Here is a 26,835-nt window from a genome sequence, read left to right as displayed (position 1 = left end):
AACACCTCACGGCCTTCGAGGCCAGAATGAATCTGGAGGGAGTAGGAGACGAGGTGAGGTGCCGGGCCTTCCCGGTCACCCTGGCGGGCCTGCGATCCGGTGGTTTAACGGCCTCCCACAGGGATCCATCTATGAGTTTTCGGACATTAGCCGTGCCTTCTTAGCCCAATTCACAACACGAATAGCAAAGGCTAAGCACCCGATCAACCTACTTGGGATAACCCAAAGGCCCGGGGAGCCGACCAGAAAATACCTGGACCGGTTCAACGACGAATGCTTAGAAATTGACGGCTTAACCGACTCGGTGGCCAGCCTCTGTCTGACGAACGGCCTCCTCAACGAGGACTTCCAAAAACGCCTTACCACAAAACCGGTTTGGACGATGCACGAGATCCAAACCGTAGCTAAGGAATACATAAATGACGAGGAAGTCAGCCAAGTCATGGCTGCCAATAAACGGCACTCCTCCTACAATCCACCTAGGCAACAAGGTAACGGAGAAAGACAGAAGGAGCAAGCCAGAGACGGAGGGCCGAGCAAGGCACCCAGACCGTTTCTCCGGATCGGAAAATTCACCAACTACACTCCACTCACTCTTCCCATCATAGAAGTTTATTAGCAAATAGCCGAGAAAGGAATCTTGTCGAAGCCCGGACCACTCAAGGATCGTATTGGGGGGAAACAAGAGCCTCTACTGTGACTACCACAAGGGCTATGGGCACCAAACACAGGACTGCTTTGACCTGAAGGACGCACTAGAACAAGCGATAAGGGACGGTAAACTAACAGAATTCTCCCATCTTATAAGGGAGCCGAGGAGACGACATCGCGACCAAGACGAGGATGGCAAGACCCGATCGGCGAAATGGCGACAAGAGCCAGAAGACAAAGACCACGGCCTCACCGTGATAAACGTAGTAACTGCCAAAACACCGCGCCAAGGTCGAGATCGGCGCACAAGAAAGACACCAAGGTCCTGGCAGTCTCCTCCCCGCTGGTGCGAAGCTCTAAGAAGCCCCCATCCATCTCTTTCGGCCCGAAAGACCAATGGTTCGACGAGGCCCCTGAAAACCCACCCATGGTCATCACGGCCAGAGTGGGAACCGGCCTCGTCAAACGAATCCTTGTCGACACGGGGGCAGACTCGAACATTATGTTCCGCAACGTGTTCGATGCACTGGGGTTAACGGACGCCGACCTATCGACTCACCAGCACGGGGTCATCGGGTTAGGTGACCACTTCATCAAGCCAGACGAAGTGATATCTCTGCCGATTTTCGTGGGACAGGTCCAAGGCCGAAGATCGGCAATGGCTGAGTTCATGGTTCTCCGAGACTCCACAGCCTACAACATCATCTTGGGAAGAAAGACGATTAACGATGTTGAGGCGATAATCAACACAAAGCTACTAGTCATGAAGTTTGTTACCGACGACGGATCTATAGGATCCATAAGGGGAGATCTAGAAACGGCGGTCGCTTGCGACAATGCCAGCCTCTCCCTAAGAAAGAAATCTAAGGAGGCGTCGGGGGTGTTCCTGGCCGACCTGGACGCCAGAGTTGACGACAAGCCCAGACCGGAACCAGAGGGGGACCTGGAAAAGTTCAGGGTCGGTGACACGGAGAAAAAGTTCACGTTTGTCAATAGAAACTTTCCACATGAATTGAAAGAGCCTCTGGTAGAAATGATCAGGGCCAATGGGGATTTGTTCGCCTGGACACCGGCCGACATGCCGGGCATAGACCCCAAACTCATGTCGCACCACCTAGCCGTTAAATCGGAAGCCCGCCCGGTAGCCCAGAGGAGGAGAAAGATGTCGTGAGAGAGGACAGAGGAGGTGGCCAGGCAAACGGCCAGCCTCCTAGAAGTGGGCTTCATACAGGAACTAGACTACTCGACCTGGTTTTCGAATATAGTTCTAGTAAAAAAGCACATCGGCAAATGGAGAATGTGCGTAGACTACTCCGACCTCAACAAGGCATGCCCTAAAGATTGTTTCCCCCTCCCCAACATAGATGCACTCGTCGACGCGGTGGCTTGTTACCGGTATCTGAGCTTCATGGATGCCTACTCCGGCAACAATCAGATACCGATGCACCGACCCGACGAGGACAAGACAGCATTTATAACGCCTGGGGGGACCTACTGCTACAGGGTGATGCCATTCGGCTTAAAAAACACAAGGGCAACATACCAAAGACTGATGAACAAAATATTTGGCGATCTTATAGGCAAGACAGTGGAAGTCTATTTGGACGACATCCTCGCGAAGACTACGCGGCCCGACGACCTCCTCAATGACTTGGGAAATGTATTCGCGTCTCTCCGACAACACGGTATGAGGCTCAGTCCCCTCAAATGTGCCTTCGCCATGGAAGCTGGAAAGTTTCTAGGATTCATGATAACCCAAAGGGGGGTAGAAGCCAACCCTGAGAAATGCCAAGCGATACTCCAGATGAAGAGTCCGGGCTATGTCAAGGACGTCCAGAGATTGACAGGTCGACTCACCTCGTTATCCCGTTTCCTCAGAGCTTCGGCAACAAAAGCCCTACCCTTCTTTAACCTCATGAGGAAAGGGATAGCATTTGAATGGACGCCCGCGTGCGAGGAAGCTTTCAGACACTTCAAGGAAATCCTAGCAACACCCCATGTGCTCGGGAAGCCAAAGGCCGGAGAGCCGTTATACCTGTACCTCACCATAACGGGAGAAGCCCTGGCTACGGTTTTGATACGAGAAGAAGGAAGGGTTCAACAACCAGTCTATTTCGTGAGTAGAGCCTTACAAGGGGCGGAACTAAGGTACAGCAAACTGGAAAAACTAGCTCTGGCGCTCTTGACCTCTTCTCGGAGGTTAAAACAATACTTCCAAGGTCACCAGATTGTCGTAAGAATGGACCAAGGAATCCGACAAGTACTCCAGAAACCCGATTTGGCGGGAAGGATGATGACTTGGTCCATTGAACTCTCCTAATATGACATACGGTACGAACCTCGACAAGCAATCAAGGCGCAAGCAATTGCAGACTTCCTGGTAGAAGTGATGGGAGATCCAATCGAAGAAACGGGCACACGGTGGAGGCTCCACATGGACGGCGCCTCCAATCAGACGTTCGGGGGCGCCGGGATCATCCTAGAGAGCCCAGCCGGGATCGTATACGAGCAGCCGATCAAGTTCGAGTTCCCCATCTCGAACAACCAAGCAGAATACGAAGCCCTCATAGGGGGCTTAGCCCTAGCAAAGGAAGTTGGAGGGGCGAGGTTAGAAATATGCAGCGATTCACAAGTCGTCACCTCCCAAGTGAACGGGAGCTACCAAGCCAGAGACTCGCTACTACAGAAGTACTTGGAGAAAGTCAAGGATTTGAGCCAGAAATTTGAGGAGGTCACGATCCACCACGTTCCAAGAGAAAGGAACACACAGGCAGATCTCCTATCAAAACTAGCCAGCACAAAACCGGGAGAAGGCAACCGATCTCTTATCCAGGGTATGATGAGAGAGCCGGCAGTCACTCTGCACCTGGCAAGGCTAAGCCCATCATGGTTAGATCCCATCACCAGCTTCTTAAAAAACGGCAAACTCCCCGACGACGAAAAAGATGCTAAGAAACTAAGAAGGGAAGCAGCTAAGTACGCGATCATCCAGGGTCAGTTGTTCAGAAAAGTACTTAACCAACCCCTATTGAAATGCCTACACCCCGACCAAACGGACTACGTTCTCAGGGAAGTCCATGAAGGGTGTTGCAACCATCACATAGGGGGCAAAGCCCTAGCAAGAAAATTAATCCGAGCTGGATACTACTGGCCATTAATGATGGCAGACTCTAAAGAATTCGTTAGAAAGTGTGTCAAGTGTCAAGAGAACGCCAATTTTCACAGAGCACCAGCTTCCGAGCTAAGCTTGTTAACGTCTTCCCAACCATTCTCACAATGGGGAGTCGATCTCTTGGGGCCCTTCCCGGTTGGTCCGGGACAAGTCAAATACCTCATAGTCGCCATTGACTACTACACCAAATGGATAGAGGCCGAGCCGCTGGCCAGCATATCCTCATCCAATTGCAGGAAGTTCATGTGGAGGCAAGTGATAACACAGTTCGGTATCCCGGAGGTCGTCATCTCGGACAACGGGACACAATTTACCGACAAGAAGTTCACGGAGTTCCTCACCGGCCTGGGCATTAGACAGAAGTTCTCCTCTGTAGAACACCCCCAGACAAACGGATAGGTTGAGTCTGCAAAAAAGATCATCCTGTTAGGACTTAAGAAGCGGCTGGATAATAAAAAAGGCGCTTGGGCCGACGAGCTAGCCTCGGTCCTCTGGTCCTACCGTACAACCAAGCAGTCGTCCACTGGGGAGACCCCCTTCCGACTAACATACGGGCTAGACGCGGTAATACCTGTGGAAATCGAGGAACCAAGCCCACGATTACTTCTGAAGGGAGTGGGGGAAGCTGTGGAGAAGGACCTAATAGATGAAGCCAGAGAGATGGTCCACTTGACGGAAACAGTGCTAAAGCAAAGAATGGCCCTGCGCTACAACACCAAAGTACTCAAGAGATAGTTTGAACCAAACGACCTCGTCCTAAGGCGCAATGATATCGGTCTACCGACCCCGGGAGAAGGCAAACTGGCGGCGAACTGGGAAGGTCCCTACAAAGTTAAAGAGGTGATTGGTAAAGGCGCCTTCAAGTTGGAAAGGCTCGATGGCAAAGAATCCCAAGAATGTGGAACGCAAGCAACTTGAGAAGGTTTTACTCCTAGCACGCGCACGGTGATTTAGCGACCAAGCGAGCGAAGTAGTCAATTCATGAGATTGTACTTTTTAATATGGCTTATAGACCTTTTGTGCAATTACCGACTAAAATATACTTGCCAAAAGTTTTGTTTCTTTTGTTTACTTTTCTCGGACAACCCATTGCGCAAATGAATCCCACGCAACGCGCACCGAACAACACAATAATATGCGGCCCCGGGACCGATCACCCCGGGAGACCTTCAGCTACCACGACGGCAAATGGCTACACTAAAAAGCCACGACCTGGCTCAGCCAGAATACCATCAATACGGTAGAACGAGTGCGAACAACAAACCAATAACGGTGAATATAACGAGAACACAACCAGATAAACGGGAAAGTATTAACTACAATAAACCGGGCAGACGACCCAAAAATCCATTGTTCACAAGACTAAATAAAACCACTCACAAAGATTTCATAAAGTTATACAAGATATAAGAAGTCATTTTCTGGGCATGTCGACAATCTTGCCGTCTTTGATAATCTTGAAGACACCGATTGCCGACGTGTCGAAGTCAGGGGCAACGATTTGGACCTGAGCCTTAAGGGCCTCCTCAGTCGCCAATATTGCACCTTTTCCCTGCTTAACGACTTCCTTGTACTTTGTTTTCCACCCCGCAAGCTCAGTCTCGACAGCCTCCTTCGCCGAAACGGCCGCGTCGCGCTCTTTCTCTAGCGCGGTCACCCGCCCTTGAGCCACGCCGACTTGACCCTCTAAAGTCATTTCCCGCTCGACAAGTCGCAAAACGGTGGCATCAGACTCCTCCAGTTTTTTACTAGCAGCGGCAGCCTAGAGCTTCTCATTAGATTGTTCAAATTGCTCCCGAATAGTTTCAACTTCTCGCTTAAGATCATTATTAGCTTTCCCAGCAGATTCCAACCTCCTACGGAGGGATTCCATCCCAGACAGCTCAAACTCGGCCTTCCGAGCTATCACTGCGCCGCGCAGGAGGGTACAATACATCCACCTCGCTTGCCCGGCCAGAGATGACTCGTGAAAGTGCTCTTCAGTGCCAGGAATCAACTGAGCGTCTATGAAATTTCCAGCGTCAAAATTTTTCTCCATCACGGTGAGGACCCCCTCAGGACTGCTGGACGTTTTCCTCCTTTTGAGATTGGGCACCTCTTCCACGTCGTCGTCGGTCACTGGATTAGACGTCGAACCCCTATTACCGACCACTTCGGGAAAATGGGAAACACACACCTCTTTGTCCACATGAGCTAAAGCACCCTGAACCGAAGTGCAAACCTCATCAGCCACAACTCCCAGCTCGGAAGAAGCCTTACTTTTATCCTCTGGGGGGGGCAGTTGACTTCTCGTTGGCCGCTTCGTCATCACTCACACATAGAAAGGTCTGGAACAAGTCATGGAGACCCGTCACCTCGGCAGACATCCCCACTGTGACAGGAAAAGGAGATTGTTAGTCGTAATGGAATAGCAAAAAAAAAAAGAAAGGGGCAAGAAACAAAAAGGAAAGCTCAAGTTAAAACTGCTCACAAATATAGTTCCGACCGACTTCCCGATCACCCATGAGGAGGTAAGGATTCACATGATTCCTCCCGAAGACTGCCCATAACACGTCGGCAATCTTCTTGTCCACAGCGGACATACCCTTATAGGTTACTTTAATAAAGGCATTAGACCCCGCCCCAAAGCTCCAATACGTCGGGATGAGGCGTTGCCCTTCTAACGACAGCCAAAATGGATGACGACCTTTGACAGGGCGCACCTTGAAATACTTATCTTTGAACCCGTGGTAGGAGTCCTCAAACAAACCAAAAATCCTCCGACCTTGGGCAGATCGGAAAGACATGAACCCCTTCCTCGCTTTCCCTTCCTTCGAAGGGTTTGTGAGGCTGAAAAAGAAAAGGAAGACATCCACGGACACCGGCAGCTCGAGATATTCACAAACCATCTTGAAACAGCGGATTGAAGCCCAGCTGTTCGGATGCAACTGTGACGGCGCCACGGAAATCCGGCCAAGGAGCGCCATTTGGAAGGCGGAGAAAGGAATACGAACCCCCGACTTGCGTAAACATGGATTTATAAAACCAAATCTAGTCGGAAACTCAGGGAGCACTGAAGTTGATCTCGTACAATCGCTCGTGGGGAGCCAGGACGAAGACGTCATAGTTAGACTCCTCGTCGGTTCCGCCGCATAAGTGCCCATTTTGACGGAACTTGGTGTGCTCCTCCTCGCCCATTTGATTGGGGGAGTCCTTCAGATCGGAAACCACCCAGGCGTAGGGGTCGTACGCTGCGGGAGAAGGGGAAGCTCGGGAGGCGATGCGAGCCATACCTGCATGGGGGTACCACCCGGTTAGTCTAAGAGGTCGGGTGCTCAGAGTGAATGCAGAAACTAAACTCAACTTATTCTGCAACTAAAACTAAACACGGCTAAAAGGTAAAACCCAAACAAAATCCACCCTAGAATGGCAACCTCCCCCTAACACACCCACTTAAGGCCAAGGATCAACCATCATGCAAAGTTAAACAAATAGCATGCATGAAAAGGAAGCAATGGCAGAAGCAAAAGAACAACAAAAAGAGGGTAAAAAGGATGCATAATTACCTGTATTGATTGCAAAGATCTGAAAGGAAGACAAGAACAACACCCTGAGTTGCTGAGGGAGAAGAAGATGGGGACAGCTAGATTGGAAACGAAAAGATAAACGCCAAATGAACACCAAAGGCATCACAAAACTATTTTAAAACTACCACCAAAAGAAGCGCGAAAGCCTAGGGGTATATTAGTCTTTGCACGAAGGGTTTTAAACCCATTATGAGTATTTACTGCATTGCGCGAGGAACGAGGCGACAGAAGGTCACCTCAGCAACGAACGGACACGTGCGCAAAGATTGCGTCCTCTCCACGGATGGCCGATCTGATGACAACACGCGAAGAAGGAATAACACGCCAACAACAGACCACACGGCTGTTACTAGCGCGTTGGGGGCACTGTTACGGCCTGGCCCAAAGCGGCATGGGCCAACCCGACCCATGGGCCCTCCGACCCGGACGGTCGGTGGAAAACTTTCGAAGTCTGACCCGAACACGCGTCCTGGGCAGCTCCTCATCACAGCTGTCTAAGAAAGCTTTGAGGAAGGTGGGCTCTGTCCTTGCAGGGCCCACCCCTGATACGATATATATGGGGGGGTCCAGCTCTTCCCCGAGGTACGTCACACATTCCACCTGTCTATTTCTCGCCTGCACACTAACTGACTAGAGCGTTGGAGTGTCTTTGCAGGTGACATCCCTCTCTCCACAACAAGGCTCGGCAGCCCGGTTGGCCCGATCTGATCACAACCGATCAAAACAAGGTGTCCCTACCATCTCAAACCTCCACCCGAATCGTCTGGAAACCAACCAACCGAACACATCCATTTTCAATAAATCCTCCCCCACAATGAACAACATCAACTAAATTCTGACCTTGCCAAACTATAATCACATGATTAGTATAATGATTTCACACGGTTATTTTTTTTAATGTAACACTTTCCAAATAATAAAATTAGTGCTAGAAAATTTAATTATCACATTCTATACTTTTTTTATATTTTCGGTTGTGTTTTTAAATACTAAACAAACTCAAAAGTAAGAGTGGTAAAAAAAACCAACGAAAGCAGGTATTAGCGAGAAATACCTACGACAAAGAGGTAACGGTACTATGTATAAAAAAATGACGCACCAAAATATAGAAATAGAAAAATTAAAAACTTGTATGAAATAAATTTTTTTTTGAGAATTACAATTTATCTCTATTACAAGGAGATTATAATAACATTCTCTTTTAATAAAAAGAAAATACACTTTTCTCTGAATATAGGAGAAAATCTCTCAAAAAAAATTCTTTATGTAATTCAATGTTACTACTATTATCTTGTTGGATGAATTGATTGAAATGAATTAAGAAAAACTCAATTTACAAGTGAGTATTTTCAATATGAATCATTTGTCAATTAGAGGTATATAATTTTTTTTCAACCATTAAAATTCTCTGGTTATAAACTAAGATAATTGTTTATTACCTTTTATTTTATTTAGCTAATTTTTTTTATTTATTTTCTAAAATTAGCTCTACTAATTTTTATAATCTCCCACTTATAGCTAATTTTGATAAATTTTTAAAAAATTCATGTTGCCCATGTATTTGATAGACTATATATATGAAAATCTAAATCCTTTAAACTTTTCAGTGTTGATTGGTTTTGTCATGATATCTATTAGGCTATCTTTAGTGTGAATCTTCTTCATATCAACACTCCCTTATACTACTATTTCTCGAACAAAATGATATTGTACTCCAATGTATTTTATTCTTGAATGAAAGGCAGAATTTTTTGCAATGTGCAAGCCACTCTGACTGTCACAATATACAAAAATCTTCTGTTGTTTGTGCCCGAGTTCCTCCATCATTCTTTGGATCCAAATAGCTTTCTTGCATGCTTGGGTAGCTGTCATATATTTAGCTTGTGTAGTAGATAAAGCTACAATAATTTGTAATTTAGATAGCCAACTCACAGCTCTTCCTATAAGTATAAATACATATCTTGTAGTAGATTTTTATTTATCAAGGTCACCTACAAAGTCTAAATCGATATATCCATTGATAATGAATTTCAATCTTACAAAACATAATGCAACATTCGAGATTCTTTTGATATATTTCAAGATCCTCTTAATAGCATTCTAATGCTCTTTACCCGAATCTGCCATAAATCAACTTACCACTGCAACTGCTTGAACAATATCTGGTCTTATACAGATCATGGCATACATAAGGCTTTTCACCGCTAATGCATACGGTACTCGAGACATTTTCATCCTCTCTGTTTCACTACTAGAGCACATACTTGAGGATAATTTAAAATTCATAGAAAATAGATTTGAAATTGGCTTACATTATTGCATGTTAAAGCGTTGCAAGATCTTCTTTAAATAATTCTATTGTGATAGCCAAATCTTCCTCATGTCCTTTTTGTCTCGGTAGATTTGCATCCTTAAAAATATTGTTTGCTAGTCCTAAGTCTTTCATATCGAATTCCCTAGCTAAATGTGCCTTTAATTCTTGGATTTAATCTTTATTGGAACCTACCACCAATATATCATCTACATACAACAGCAGAATGATAAAATCATTATCACCACACCTCTTGTAGTAGGTAAAATGATCTAAACTAAGTCTATTGTATCCAATACTAGTAATGAAAGTATCAAATATCTTGTACCAACACTTTGGTACCAGCTTTAGACCATACAGAGATTTAGTTAACTTGCAAACCAAATTTTCTTTTTCTTGTTCTTTAAAACCTTCTAGTTTGAGCATATATATCTCTTCTTCAAGTTCTTTATGAAGAAAATTGATCTTTACATCTAATTGCTCTAGACGTAAATCAAATACAACACACATAGCTAAAACTATTCTGATAGTAGTTAGTCTTACCACTAGAAAAAATATTTCGTTGAAGTCAAAACCTTCTTTCTGAGCATATCCTTTGACAACCACCAATCTTGCACGATATCGTTCTGCTTGATCATTATTATCTCGCTTGTAAACTTATTTGTTACCAATGGCTTTTCGACCTGTTAGAAATGCAACAAGTTTTCAGGTATAGTTCCTATGTAATGCTTCAATTTCTTCTTGCATTGTTGTCATCCACATAGAAGCATATAGATTGCACATAGTCCCCATAAAAATTATTGGCTCTCCATCTTCTGTCAGAAGAGAATATGCATCATGACTTGTCAAAACATAATTTGAATACCATGATAGTATTTTTCTTTGTCAAGTGGATCAACGAACTTTTATGTTATTAGCTTCTGCTTCTTGTTCTTCGTACTCTACTTTTACTTCAGAAAGATCACCTTTTCTGCATTTTTCATCTATTTGAATAGTGGTTATTTCTTTAATAATGTTGTTATTTTCTTATTCTCTTTGGAATTTATCTTTTGCAAATATTACATCTCTGCTAATAACTACCTTGCAAGCAGTGGGATCCACAGATGATATCCCTAAACTCCGTCAGTATAACCCAAGAATATATATTTTCTAGACTTTGGGTACAACTTTGTTATTTCTTGAAAATTGTACATCACATACACAAGACAACCAAATATATATAAAGAAGAATAATTAGGTGGTTTACCTTACCACATCTCCATTGGTGTCTTCAATTTAATTGTAGTTGATTGTGACTGATTTTTCACATAACAGGTAGTGTTAACAGCTTCTACCCAAAAAGACTTGGCTAAACCTGCAGTTTGCAACATAGCTCGTGCTTTTTCTAGGAGAGTCTTATTCATTCGCTTTGCTACACTATTTTATTGATGCATATATGCAACTGCGAATTGCAGTTGAATACCTTCTTGCTTGCAAAATGTTAGAAAGTCACCATCAATATATTCTCCTCCATTAATTATCTGTCCTTAAACACTTGATCTTCTTTTCATATTCAAGTTCCAACTTTGCTTTGAACTCTTTAAACGTAAATACGTTTGACTTCTTCTTGATCGGGTACACTCATAGCCCTTAGAGCAATCATCAATAAATATACAAGATACCTTTATCCTCCTAGCTAGGGACATCTCCAGCGATTCCCACACATTAGAATGAATCAACTCCAATATGCGCTTGCTCCGAGCAGTTGATCTACCAAACGTAAATCTATGTTACTTGCTTGTAATGCAGTGCTTACAAAATGATAAGTTTACCGATTTGAGCTCGGAAATGAGATTATACTTCGCAAGAATTTTCAAGCCTCGCTCTGGCATGTGGCTCAATTTGCGATGCCATATCATCGTCATTTCTTTTTAGCTTGCTGAAGCAATTGATGCCTCTGCCTCTTACAAAGTATCTCCTATAAGCATGTAAGATTTACGGCAATCTTTTCTGATTTATTACCATAAGAGAACCTTTAACAACTTTCAATACCCCACCTTCAATAAGGGTCTTACAACCAAGTTCATCCAGTTGCTCAATCGACAATACATTTTTTTCAAGTCTTTCACATGTCTTACCCTTGAGGTGAATGAATAAAACTATCAAACATTTTTATTTTGGCACTATCTATTCTAACAATTTCTAAGGCATGATCATTTTTCATAAACACAGATTCTTCTAAGACAGGCTCATATGTACAAAACCAATCACGATGAGGAGTCATGTGCCAGGTTGCTCCTGAATCAACATTCCAGACATCAGAGAGTTATTTGCTGCCTTTAGAACCAATTGTTGCTTCACCATACAGGATTTCTTCATCATTAGAGGTACTCATAACACATCTTTGAGAACTTGATCCTTTTGGAACCTTCTCTATACTCTTCTTATTCCGACAATCTTTCTTGAAGTGCCATCTCTTGCCATAATTGTAACATTTAAATTGCTTCTTTCCTTGTGACTTTGGTCTACTTTGGCTTCCATTGAAACCACGCTCCATTGATCTCTCTCTCATCATCAATAACGCCTTTGTTTGCTTTGAGCTCTCTAACCTATTTTTCTTATTCTTGTGGCTAGATTCTTCTTCAAGAATCGTAGTAGCCATATCATCAAAGAAAAGATAGCCTGTCAAAATATTATTGGTTAAGTTAATGATGAGTTGATCATATGAATCTGGTAGACTTTGAAGTAGAAGCTCTTCACGTTCGTTTTCTACTATGTTGTAATCCAACAATGAGAGTTGAAAAAATAACGTATTTAGATTATTGATGTGATCTATTGTCGATGCAGATTCACTCATTTGAAGAGTATAAAGTATTCTCTGTTAAGAATGTGGGAAGTTGTTAGTGGAAGAGAGAAAAAGAACTTTTCAGAGAACACAGTAAGAAAGAAAGATGAATGAAATGAAAATTGGCAATCATTTATTAATTATGTTAGTTGCCTAGCTATCTATATTGGTTTTGACTAACAAGTTCATTACAAGAATAGCTTAACTAATCAATATGATAATCATCTAAATAATATATTATTAATTGCTAATCATACTCTAGCTAAATCATGTAAGGGATCAAGTAATATACCCCCTCAAGCTGGCAGTGCTTGGTTGATGAAAATCAAGCATGCCAAGCTTGGAACACAAGAAGAGAAGGGAGCTGGTGACAAGGGTTTTGTAAACACATCAGCCACTTGATCAGTGGCATGAATGGGTAAGAGATGAAGCATGCCACTAAGAATTTTATCACGCACGATGTGGCAATCGATCTCAATGTGCTTGGTACGTTCATGAAAGACTGGATTAGCTGCGATGTGCTGGGCAGACTGACTATCACAATACAAGGAGATAGGTTGAGGATAAGGAATCTGAAGATCCTTGAGGAGATAGGAAAGCCAGCGAGCTTCACAAGTGGTTGTGGCGATTGATTTTTATTCTGCTTCAGAGGATGATCTAGATACTATTGATTATTTCTTGCTTTTCTAAGAGATGAGGGATGAGCCAAGAAAGAAGCAAAATCCTGTGATAGAGCGATGTGTATCTGGACATTGAGCCCAATCAGAATCTGTGAACCCAGAAAGTCTGAGTTCTGAGGATGCTACAAAGAATAAGCCAGAGGCTGGTGCAGACTTGACATACTTGAGGACACGAAATGCAACTTGTAAATGAGAATCTATTGGTTTGTCGAGGAATTCACTGAGCTTGCCTATGGCGAAACTGATGTCTGGCCGTGTATTTGTTAGGTACACCAAACGCCCAATAAGTCTTCTATACTGCTTAACATCTGTGAGAGAGGAACCGGATTCTTTTGAAAGCTTCAGGGTATATTCCATAGGGGTGGAGGCTGGTTTGGCTCCCAATAAGCCACATTCTTCCAAAATATCTAAGGCATACTTTCTTTGATAAAGACTAATGCCAGCTTTAGTTCTTGCAACCTCGAAGCCAAGGAAATATTTGAGATTACCAAGGTCCTTGATCTTGAATTTAACATCAACGATGGTTTTGATTGATTGAATTTCGGTTAGATCATTGTCGGCCAATACTAAATCATCGACATAAGCAAGTATGACAGTAAATGAAGAATTAGCAGCCGACTTGGTGAAAAGGGAATAGTCATTCTTTGATTGTTTGTAACCATGAGTGAGAAGAATTGAACATAACTCGAGATTCCATTGTCGACGTACTTGCTTGAGTCCATAGAGGGACTTGTCAAGCTTGCACACTAGGTCAGGAGATGAGATGGGTAACCCTGATGGAGGTCGCATGTACACTGTTTCCTTCAAATCGCTATGTAAGAAGGCAGTGTTTATGTCAAGTTGGTGGAAGTGCCAACCATAACTGGCAGTGAGGGCCAAGACTAGTCTCACAGTGGTGATTTTAACCACGGAATGTATTCAAATAATCCAAACCACAACATTGAGTGTAGTCTTTCGCCACTAATCTTGCCTTATGTCGCTCCACGGAACCATCAAGATTGAATTTTACTTTGAATTTTAGTTTGTTCAAGGGCCAAGAGTTCTGCACTAATAGCCTTCCTCCAACAATCTTCTTTGATAGCATCCTCATATGTTTTTGGTTCATCAACAGTAGTAACAGCAAGAGAAAAAGAGAGTTGAGTAGATGATAATGAAGAGTAAGACACAGAATTAGAAATGGGATATTTGCAATTAGATGATTGTACAGATTGTTGAGTAGTGATGCTATTTGCACATTGAAAATCTTTTAGATACACTGGAGGCCTCTTGACTCTTGTAGAGCTTCTAAGATGAGATGATCTATCTTTATGTTCTACAGGCTTATGCTCTAAGGAATGCACTGGCAGTGGTGGTGAGTTATTTCCTGTGGAATGCAGTGATATTGACAGAGGAAGAGGGGAAACATTGTTAAGAGGAATGACGGGATGTGCACTTGTGTGATTTGTGATATCAGATTGTGTAAATTGTAAGTATGTGTATGGATCATGTGTGAAGAGATCATCCCAATGAACAGAGGGGTACGACATAGCATGCATAATAGGCGAAGGTGCTTTTGAATTGTCTTTTGAAATAAAAGGAAATACAGACTCATAGAAGAAAACATTTCTCGAAAGAAAAAATTGTCTTATTTTTAAATCATATAGGAAAAAACATTTGACACCTTCTTTATAACCCCAAAAACAGCATTTAGTTGCTCTTGCATCTAATTTCTTTCGATTATGAATTAAAGTGGAAGCAAAAGTTAGGCATTCAAAAATTTTGAGATGAGCTAAATCAGGTAATCGTCCATGTAATTTTTCAAATGGAGACACATTCTGAATAATTGGACTTGGAATTCAATTGATCAAATGCACAGCATGGGAGATAGCAAGATGGCAAAAATATTTAGGAATATGAGACTGAAATAAGAGTGATCTAGTTACTGCAAGAATGTGCTGGTGTTTTCTCTCAACAACTCCATTTTGTTGAGTTTCCACACATGAATTTTGGTGTAAAATTCCTTTAATTTTGAAGCATAAAAGTCAAGAAGGTTAAATTCCAAACCGTTGTTAGATCTTATACATTTTATTGACTTTGAAAACTGATTTTCAATCATTTTTGTGAAATTTTGCAGTAAACTAGAGACTTCAGATTTTGTCTTCATGAATCTTATCCAAGTAAAATGGCTATGATTATCTACTATGGTTAAGAAATACTTATAACCAGAAACGGATGTAATAGAAATTGGTTCCCAAATGTCTACATGTATAAGGTCAAATACAGACTGTGTAATAGAATTGTTTATTGAAAAAGAAATTTTCTTTTGCTTAGCTAAGTGGCAGGGTTCACAAGGTGAATTGCCATTATTACAATCAATAAAAGAGAAAACTTTCTTCATAGTTTCTAAAACAGAACTGCTTGGATGCCCTAATTTTCTATGCCAAATTTAACTGCTTTGGGCTCGTGATGATGATGCATGTGTGTTTATATGATGCTGTGTGTTTGGTGATGAATGAGAGACTTCAGTGTGTGTTTTTGTGTGACCGAACGCATATAATCTGCCATTACTCTCAGCTGCGCCAATCATCTTCAATAGATGATGGTCCTAAATCTGACAGTATTTGTGAGAGATGAGAAATAGACAATTTAGTGATGAAGTGACTTTAGAAACTGACATCAAATTAAACTTGAATGATGGTATATAAAGGACATTTGTAATGTATAAATCTTGAGAAAAATAGACTGTTCCAATAATTTTTGTAATAACTATGGATCCATCAGGTAAGTGTACTGAGATTGGAGTAATGTTAGTGAATGAATGAAAGAAATTAAGTGAATGTGTTGTTGGCAACACCATTTCTTTATAAGTGAGGAGGCAGACCATGCTTCTTATAGCATGTGTCTATTATATGTCCATTTTTTTCACAAAAAGAACAATGTTTGGTGTTGTAACATCTTTCTTGGCTATGACTAACAAGTTCATTACAAGAATAGCTTAACTAATCAATATAATAATCATCTAAACAATATATTATTAATTGCTAATCATACTCTAGCTAAATCACGTAAGGGATCAGCTAATATTCTCTTTAAGAATATATTGTTGTGAAGTGACTTGACTTTATATAATTTAGTGAGAGCATCTCAAATTTTCATTGTTGTCATTTTCTCTACTACACTTGACAAGATTAAATCACTGAATGCCAAGTGTACGTTTACAACAGCATTGTCATCCATCTCCTTCCATTTTTATCTGTAATCCCAATGGATCTACCTTCAATTATTGTCACACAATTGTCTTTTCTCATCATTTCTTTTATAATCAATTTTTATAATTAAAAATTATTCCCACAGGATTTTGGAATCTCATAGTTTGTTGCCATTTTTTTAGACGGTAACTCATAGTGGAAGAAAAAAAATGTTAATTAACAACCTTTGACTCTGATACCACTATATATTAGGTACCATGCAAATGACGCAACAAACTATAGAGATGAAAAAATTAAAAATTTGTATAAAATAATTTTCTTTGAGAATTACAACTTTTCTCTATCACAAGGATATTACAATAACACTCTCTCTTAATAAAAGAAGAATATACCTCTCTGTGAATATAGGAGAAAATCTCTTAAAGAAGAAATTTTTTTTTTATATAACTCAATATTATTATTATTCTTGTTGGATGAATTGATTAAAATGAATTAAGAAAAAAAAACTCAATTTATAGATAAGCCTCTTCAATATGAATCATTTGTCAATTGGAGGTATATAAATCTTCTCTTTTTCAACAATTAAAATTCTATAATTATAAATTAGGATTGTTTATTATCTTTCATTGTAGGGTTAAGTATTTTTTTCATCCCTAAGGTCAGGGGTGAAAATCAAATTCGTCCCCAACTTTTTTTTGTTATTAAAATCATCCTCAACGTTACAAAACGTTATAAAATCATCCTTTTGTCCATAAATAATATTTTTAAGACGATTTTGCCCTCTTAAAAAAAGAAATCCTTCCCTTTCCCACTAACCCCCAACCTCCTTCAGGCTTAATCATCATAACCGAACTTCTTTCTCTGTTTTTTTTTTTTGTCTCCTTCTCTCCCTCATTGCTAACCCCTAACCCCCTCCATCATCATCATTGAATTTCTTTCTTTCTCTTCACCACTAACCCCATTCATCTTCTTCTCATCACCATCACCATCACCATTATCACAGAAATAAAGATTGAATCACGCACAAATTAAAGAATCAGAAAATAAAGAGACTTCATCCAATAGAAACTTTTTCAAAAGCTTGAACCACAGGCGATCATTGCTGCCGTCAGAGGAAGAGCCGCAACAGATGATGGCAGCGCTGCAAACGATGCGGTGGAGGAGGAAGACGTCGATGAGTTGTTGCCGATCTAGTCTTCATTCTGTCCAGAAATGTGATAGTCGTCGAAGACAGTTCCACGGCGGAATTAAACGACGAATTAGAAGCGTTTTTTGAAAAGAAGGTTACGGAATTGAAAAATGAGGGAACGACTCTGGAAAAGAGCTGTTGCGAACAGATCTGGAATCGAGAAGAAGGTTTTTGGCTAAGGCACGGTGCTGTCTGTGGATTTCAATTTGTTCTTTATTCTTTTATTTTTTCTAATTTTTTTCTGTATATTTTTCTTTGATTTACTTTCTCTTTGTTTGTGTTGTTGTTATTGAGGAGGAGTATTGAGGGTGCGTGGGAAGTAAATGACAGAAATAAAAAATGAAAGGAGAAGACACTGACGCTCTATTTCTCTCTTCTTCGTTCTTCCTTATTTTAATTTTTGAAGAACATATACATAAGTTTTTTGTTTTAATTTTTTCATTTATGTTGTTGCTAATTTTGTAGATGCTATTGTTGTTGGATTGTTGATTTATTTTGTGGTTAGATTTATGGTGTAACCATGGTGATGATGATGAGACAGATTTATTTTGTTGTTATGGTATAACTATGGTGATGATGATGACGCTGATTTATTTTATTGTTATGGTAGTTCATGGTAATGATGATGAGATTTGTTGTTATGGGAGTTCATGGTGATGATGATGAGACAGTAGTAAGGGTGGAGAGAATTTTTTATTTTTGTTCAAAAATAAAATTATTTAAAAGATATTGTTTATGGACAAAAGGATAATTTTATAACGTTTTGTAATATTGAGAATGATTTTAGTAACAAAAAGTCAAAAACAATTTTAATTTTTACCCTAGACCATAAGGAACGAAAAAAATTACTTAATTCTTCATTTTATTTAACTATTTTTTTAAATTAGTTTTCCTAATTTCACAAACGAGACCTCACAAAATGTTTAAGGACACGAAAACCTGTCCCCACAAATAAATAGAACAGGGACAGCCAAGGATATAAGTACACACCTTACAAAAATCTATTAAATTTCCGTGAAAATGGATTTACTACAAGAGTAATATTAGAGAACTAATCTTTTTACTCAACACTAGCTAATTTTTTTAAAATTATTTTATTTATTTTAAATTTTAAATCATAAATAATAAAATTTTTACCTTAAATCCTAAATTATATACATATACATAAATTATAAAATTGATTAACTAAAAATTAATTTCCTATACTTTCTCTTACTATAATGTCCTCGTTTATGTTAGTATTTTATTTTGAAAACTATTTTTATGTTATTTTTTTAATGTGTTAGATATTTAATGTATATGTTAGATTGCCATTAAAGTTACTAAATTTAATGAAATATAAAGTTTTACATTATTTGAAGAGGAGAAAGAAAGATACCATATAAAAATATGTAGATGAAGGGATTATGAAAATGTTTGGTTCTGCAGCATGAAATATAGAGAAAGCACAAAAAAATGCAGAGTAAACAGAGAAAAGAGAATAGAATTATTGAAGATTTATTAGCAATAGAATAAATACAACACACTTTCTAATTAATTATTTTTAGAATTAGAGGCTCAACAATCAATAATTATATACAGGAAAATAGAAACTCAACTATTCTTAACTTTCTTATTTTTTTTTAAATAAATCTAACTTCACTTATCTCTACAAATACCGCTTGAATGACGTGTTTTGATTGGTTGAATAATTTCTGTCATTTTATAAAGAACAAAATTGTGAAGCTCAAAAAATTAACACTTACGAATATTAATCCTACTTACATTACATAATAACCTAATATGTAATGCTATATATATAGTTTCTTAATGATATTGATTCACTTTCCTACAATTCAAACGAATTTCACCATGATTCCCAGTGAGTGGCTTTATATTTCCCATCTTAACCATAGATTTAGCAAAGTCCTTATAAAATCCTTCACCATCATAGCTATATTTCTTGACCAATCCATCCGTGGAGTCACTATTTAACAATTCTTGATCAGAATGCAAAACCCCTTTCTTGTGAACCAAGTCACCATAGTAGGCGGCGTCAAACCTCGCGGCCGAGGCGGCGTCCAATGGGGCAAGAGTATTAGGGTTTCCACCATTTCTAGGGCAAATGTACTTGAGCTTCTTTGCAAATTTAGGGTTGATGTTGGTATCGTTGTAGATATGGTCCTTGAAGAAGAAACAACGTGCAAAACCAATGGTGTGGGCACCGGAGAGAACCACAAGGTCCTTCTCATTTAGGCCATGGTTCTTGAAGTTTGAAATGAGTTGAGAGATGCTAAAAAATGGTGCTGGAAGGTTGTTGTTTGCATCATCACGGCTTGCTGTGGTTGAGTCTCTTCTACCAAGTCTCACCTTCCATCTTGGTCCTCCTAACTGCAAGTTTTGCAAGCACATCATAATTGTTACTAATATCTATACTTTAATTTATTTATATTATATAGGTTCAAAAATAAAAGCTCATGTTCTTTTTTATGGAAAAAAAAAAACCATGCTATCATATCATCAAAGTTGTGTTTTTTCTTTTTTTTTTTATGTTATCGTTATTTCTGATTAAATTTTTTCTCATTGTCTTTCAATATCCAACAGGTCAATAATTAATTTATTGAATTTAAATTTTATTTAAAGTGTGCATATAAAAAAAAAAATCGAACAATCGATATTTATTAAATAGATAAATAAACTAATTATATACGTAGGATTTGTTCGTATATACATCCTATTAAATTTATATATAGAATTTTTTTCTTTATTAAATTTAATTTATTGTATCAAATTTTACTAATAAATTTTTGTAGTGATAGACACAATCTATATACTGTGGAATTTATTTTATTAAAATTTGAAGAGTTTTGTTTTTTGTAGTATAAAATAGTAGAAAAATTTTTGGGATTAGTAATTTTTAATAATTTTGTTATTATTTAATTAGCATAAATACGAAATTATTTTTAACAAATAAATTTTATTAATTTATGTATATAAATATTAAAAAATATGAATAAATTAATATAATTTATGTATAAAAATTTTAATAAATATAAATATAAATTATATATTTTTAATATATAAAATTTTTGTAATTATAAATACAAATTATTACTGAGTACAAATAATAATATTTACTTATCATTATAGTATTGAAGAGAAATGTATATTACCGCAACAACAGAATCTCTAGCAGCAACGGCTAAGATGTCAGCGCAAGAAACAACTGGTTTTCCACAAGCTTTGTCCACTGCCTCCTTTATTTCGTCCACCACTTCAAATCCTCGAACAGAGTTTTTATTAGAAAATGCATTTTTTTCACTGTCAATGGTGGATGTGGGGTCTAGAAGAATTGAACCATCACAACCCTGAAATCATATATGTCAACAGAAATTCAGATATATAAATGCATGTGCGAATAGCAAATGCTAAACTCATATTCATTCTATGATAGATTATAGAAAATATTAGTGTTCCTAATTTAATTACTTATCCAAAACACATAGAAAGAGACCAAAACCTTACATTAACAAAGCAATCATGGAAGTGCAAGCGTAACAAAGAAGCACCCATACGTGGCTCTTTTTGGACAGCATTCTCCACCACTCTTCTTATGGTGCTCAAAGCCTGAGGGCATGAATGGCCATAGTAATTTGGTGATAATAATGATGCTGATGACAAAGATGTTGTAGCAAGAGCTGCAAACATAATTGCTTGGAAAAAAACAAAGAAATTACCATGCAATAAATCCATTTAATTAATATACAATATAAATACTATAACCGATGATTAATTAGTAGTGAATATATTTAGGTAGATTAAACTTATGATAGCTAGAGACAATTGAGGTTACGATGAGAATTTAGTTGGGTTGCTAGAGTTAATTAGTTGAAAGTATTTATAAAAAAGCAATTGTAATCCTAGTGATTATTGATGGACTTAGCTTGGCCATGGAAATGACCATTTCGCCTGAAGAAATTTTCTTCATGCATATTAATTAATTAGGTAATTAGCATTTAACTTGCTAGAATTGATCATTTGTGTGAGAAATCTGGAAAAGTATTCGTCCTTGATTGGTTGATCAGGTCTATGGGGTCGGAGTTGTTAATTAGAGAAAAGTCAACCACAATAAACTAAGAAAAATAACGATATTATGTATAAATTTGGGTTTTATGTACAAGAGTAATGAAAAGAATTTATTTATTTGGCATGGATAAGGTATTTTTCTATGAAAATATTATCAATTTTAGTTATGGTCTCATAAAATTAAAATTTACTTTAGATCTAAATATTTTTTAGAAAAATATAAAAAATTAAATTTTAATTGATCAATATTAATTAATTTTTATTTTTAAATTTTTATTTTTTTTAAATTTAGGATTTTAAAATTTATAATTCAGACTATAAGGATAAAAAATTATGAATTAGAGTCTAAAATTTAAGATAAACAGAATAATTTAAAAGAATTAGTAAATATAAGAGACGTGACAAGGTAACTCTCCCCATTCCCCTATCAGAAATTCAGAACAAGTCAAAAAAATAACTGCGTCAAATTAAAATATTATGGTTATGCTTATAATTTGTTAAAGAACAGTATAAGCCAGCTAGGAATTAAGATTTATAATAGGAATTAATGTATAGTTAGTTAATATTAATTAAGTTTATTTTAAAATTTATAATTTAAAATTAAGATTTATAATATAATAAAATCTAGAATGTAAGATAAATAAATTTAATTTTTAAAAAATTAACTGATGTTAACTATAAAAAAATTAACTCCTTAGTATTACTTTCTATTATAATATTACCACAGCATTGAACTATATTGTATCCTTGCTAGTTGACCAAGGTAATTAATAACTGAAAAATGGTTTATTATTTTATTCACGCCATAAAGCCTGTAACTACTCTAGTCTCTAGAACAATTCATAATAGGTATGTAATAACAAGGACAATCACAATACAAATATAATTTTTTACTCAATCAAATTATAAAAATACAGACATGTAACGGTATATAATATTTTCGTCTCATAATTATTTAATACTTCACAAGGTATACATCAATAACAATAATCAACCTCAAATATTTACAACCACTAATATAATTCTTAGAATTTTATCTAAGTTAATTTTAGATATCATAAAATAAAGATAATAGTGGTTGCAAATATTTTTAAAACATATATTGAATATACTTAAAAGACATACAAATATTTATACACCCACAAAAATAATTTATTTAATTTCAAAACACCAATTTTTTTTTTTTAAATTCTCACAATATCTTTTAACTCGACAAACAAAATAATATAACTCAATTGACTCTATTACATTGCTTTCTAATCTCACCATTAGGTGAGGTTAGTGGGCTAAGTTGTCCCATCTTAATCATTGCCTTAGCAAAATCAGTTTGGAAGAGACTTGGATTGTTCACATAATTTTGAACTTGTGAATCTGTGGAACCGTTATTAAAGAGTACTTGGTCCGAATGCAAAAGACCCTTTTTATTCACTAAATCTGTGAAATATCTGTTGTCAAATTGATCAATTGTGGTGCTAACATCCAAAGACGCTAAGTTGTTGCCACCACCTGAAATTGGACAAATTTCTTGCATGGATTTCGCAAAAGAGGGATCTATGTTGGTTTCGTTGTAAATCCTTGATCTGAAATTTGTACAACGTGCTTTCCCTATTGTGTGAGCACCTGGAAAATAAGAGAAATATTATATGTTTTTATTGACTTTTTATTAATTTATTAACTTCTTTTTTGGACACAACCCTAGTTATTAGTTACTAAATTAATTATACATATTAGAATAAAAAATATACATTAAAAATTAATAAAATAACACATGTATTTATATAAATATAGTGGTTAATTTTATCATAAAATAATTGTTTTAAAAAATTTAAGCTAATAAAAAAATATATGAAGATACATGTATTTACAAATAGTATTTTTGAAGAGGTGTATATAAATTAAAAAATAATACAAATAATAATATTTTTTTTTAATTTTCATTATATATATAGGCATGTTAAATTGTCCGGCCATTTCATTAATTAAACGTATGTAATGTAATTTTAGTAATTGTGAAACTAATTAAAATCGTAAATATTTTATTTTTAAAAACTGATGTCGAGATCAAGTGTTTTTTATTTCAGAAAAAAAAATTAGAACCCCTGATAATAAATAATAACAATAATATTTAAGAGATAAAAAAAATCAGTCAAAATTACTCAAATTTATCTTATTTAATATTTATTAATTGTCTTGAAAAAATCATGCGAAGCAAAGATTGAGTTACCTGATAAGGCAACCATCTCTTGAGCTGTGAAACCCTTGTTACTAAAAGCAGTGATAATGTTATCAAGGTCCAAAAAAGGAGCAGGTAAGTCGTTATTAGCATCTATTAGACTTGCAGTTCTTGAGTCTCTTCTCCCCAAGTTCACGTCCCACCAAGTTCCACCCAACTATATATATATAAAGTAAAAATTAATTAATATTTATATATTATTAAGCAACAAAAATAATGTAGATACTTACGGCAACAACTGAATCTCTTGCAGCAACGGCGAGAATGTCAGCACAAGAAACAACTCCGGGACAAATATACTCAAGTGTGGATTTAATGCTCGCTATAACATTGAAACCCCTCAGAGAGTTTCTATTCGGTAAAGCAGATCGCTCACCAGTGAAATTTGCTGTGTCATCTAGCAACACTGAAGCATCACATCCCTATAACATTATTATTATCTTTTAATTAGCCTCACATTACTATATACATCAAAACTTTTTAAATTTGGTGGAAACTCAGGTGCAGTCGACTTTATGTGAAGTTGATAGTTGAGAATCGTAAGATGAAAATTTAGTCAAATAGTCAAACCATCTAACACCTATCATCTATCAACTTCATGTGAAGTCGACTGCACCTGAATTTTCATCTTTAAATTTTTGTAATTTAAATTTAAATTTAAATTTAAATTTAAATTTCATGCATGATTAATATAAAATAATTTTATAATAATAATTACTCGCATATTAATATATTAGTAAAAATAATTAATTTTTATATTTATTATATGAAAAATTATCCAAACATATAAATTTAATTGAATGTATCAAAATTAAATTCTTTAAATTTTACTAATAAATTTATCCATACATTTAATTTTAAATTTTATTTGTCTTGTATTAAAATTCTTTTTTTAAAAGTCAACAAGATCACACTCTAGACTTTTTAAGTTATAAAAATTCTAATATGTAAAAATTTAAATTGATAGAAGAAGACACATGAATAATTATATTTTCGACATTTATATATAACTCACTCTAACAAAGCAGTCATGGAAATGAAGACGGAGCAAGGATGCACCCATTCTACGCTCCTTCAAGACAGCAAGATTGACTGCTGCTTTGATGGTAACAAGGGCTTTAGGACACCGATTGTCATAGAAGGTACTAGGTTGTAACTGTGCTAGTGTTAACCCTACAAGACAAAACGACAAACATATTCTTAGTTTGAAGCAAGAAAGTGTTGTCATACTTGCAGCCTTGTATGTTAATGGAACTCTTCTTTGACAACTAGCAATGATAGAGTTTGTGATTCTTGGTTAAGGTCTTTAGATGTGTCACCTATTTATATGCATGATGATGCTTAGCCTTGACTACATAATAATATTGTTGTACCAATTGTACAATGAATTCAGCACATTCGCTGCGTGCGTGCGTGCCTGCACGAAACAGGAACGAAAAAACTAATTAAACAAACACAACTAACAAATTTTGAACTTAATTTTAAATATTAGCCAACTTAATTTTAAATGTTAGTGTCAAGGACGAATTCGTCGCAGATCTGAGTTCTATTTAAGAGTCTGTTGCTAGCCAATGAATTACTGCATGCACAAGGCGAAATTCGAACCCCGATACTTGCTTAAGTGGACGAGTGAGCTGACCACTCGATCAACTCAAATTGATTAAACTCAAGTTGGTTAAAGACATAGTTAGTTTAGTTGTTAAGTTTGGTATGTATTTTATTTTGTTGCCATAAGGATATTTTAACGAGTAGATCCTGAAATTGTGGCACTATGCTTCATAGTATATAAATAACAATAATAATGAATTTTAAAAAATGAGAGACATAATTAATTAAAGAATTAAAATAATATATTATTAAATTTAAAGACTTACTAAAGATTAAATTTTAAAGAACAAAATATTACGAATCACTTTCGACATTTATTTGGAGTAGGGCAATGACCAATACCCTACAAGGATATATAAAACAATGAAGGTAGTGTGGGTGTTGATATTTTATTATGTTTTTGCATCGTCCATTTTTGGGCTAATATCTAAATTAATTTTTTAAAAAATAGGACATTTTTTAAATTTATTCTTAAAAGATTTTTTTAATTAAATTAGTTTTTTAAAAATTATAAATTAATTATATTTATTCTTCGGTCACTTTATTAATAATTTTCGTTAACGATTAATAATGTAAAATACTAACTGAAAGTATACATGACGCATAATATGTCTAGTTGATCAAATATATTTATGAAAATTTATCGATAGTTAGATCATATTAAAAATATGGTTTATGTAATTAAAAAATAGGCTAAATTACTAAATTTTCATAAACATATATCTAATCAATATCTAATTAAGCATATCATTATGATATTATTAATTAACATTTTATATTATTAATCGTTAAAACAAATTATTAATTCAAGTAACTGAAAAATAAATATAATTAATTTATAATTTTTAGAAAGTTAAATTGATTGAAAAAAATTTATAGACAAATTTAAAAAATATTTCATCTTTTAAAATTAATTTAATTATTAATTCGTCGATTTTTCTTTGAAACCTTTCTCTTTCTATATTTAATATTTATTATTGTGATGATAAAAGAAATCTTCCCAACAATATACTTGTCGTGGTACCTAGCCAGCTTCTTGTTGTTTTTCCTACTTCTTTTCTTAATTTTTTTTTAATTAAGTCTACTAGAAATAAATCATCGTGTATTCATCGGGCAAAAAGTCAATGCTAATCTCCAGTTTTTCCAGAGTTTATTTTTAGGTGGAAGGAACTCAAAGAAGTGTGCCAGACTAATTTAATATAAATCAAAACTTCATTTAAAATTTTATCATTCCGTTATAAGTGTTATTGTATATACAAAACAAAATTTAAATTTTTAAATTTATTTAACTAGACTAATAAACTATCAATTAAACCAACTAACCTAAATTGATTGGATCATAACATTT

At 36.6% G+C, this 26,835-nt stretch overlaps 2 protein-coding genes across 2 annotated transcripts; both read right to left on the bottom strand.

The window, feature by feature from the left end:
- Positions 1-19,387: 19,387 nt before the first annotated feature.
- Positions 19,388-21,313, bottom strand: LOC107475604 (peroxidase P7-like). Its single transcript, XM_016095270.3, has 3 exons — positions 21,086-21,313; positions 20,734-20,928; positions 19,388-19,951 (listed from the first exon to the last, which is right to left on the bottom strand). The coding sequence occupies exons 1-3, from the start codon at positions 21,311-21,313 to the stop codon at positions 19,388-19,390; spliced, it is 987 nt and encodes a 328-aa protein (XP_015950756.1).
- Positions 21,314-22,877: 1,564 nt separating this feature from the next.
- Positions 22,878-25,157, bottom strand: LOC107475437 (cationic peroxidase 1). Its single transcript, XM_016095071.3, has 4 exons — positions 24,895-25,157; positions 24,110-24,301; positions 23,871-24,036; positions 22,878-23,266 (listed from the first exon to the last, which is right to left on the bottom strand). Exons 1-4 carry the CDS (start codon positions 25,105-25,107, stop codon positions 22,878-22,880), a joined length of 960 nt encoding a protein of 319 aa, XP_015950557.1. The 5' UTR covers positions 25,108-25,157.
- Positions 25,158-26,835: the final 1,678 nt, after the last annotated feature.

The sequence above is a fragment of the Arachis duranensis genome, chromosome 2, assembly GCF_000817695.3.
Source record: "Arachis duranensis cultivar V14167 chromosome 2, aradu.V14167.gnm2.J7QH, whole genome shotgun sequence".
Lineage (NCBI taxonomy): Eukaryota > Viridiplantae > Streptophyta > Magnoliopsida > Fabales > Fabaceae > Arachis > Arachis duranensis.
This window is presented reverse-complemented; position numbering and strand designations above follow the sequence as displayed.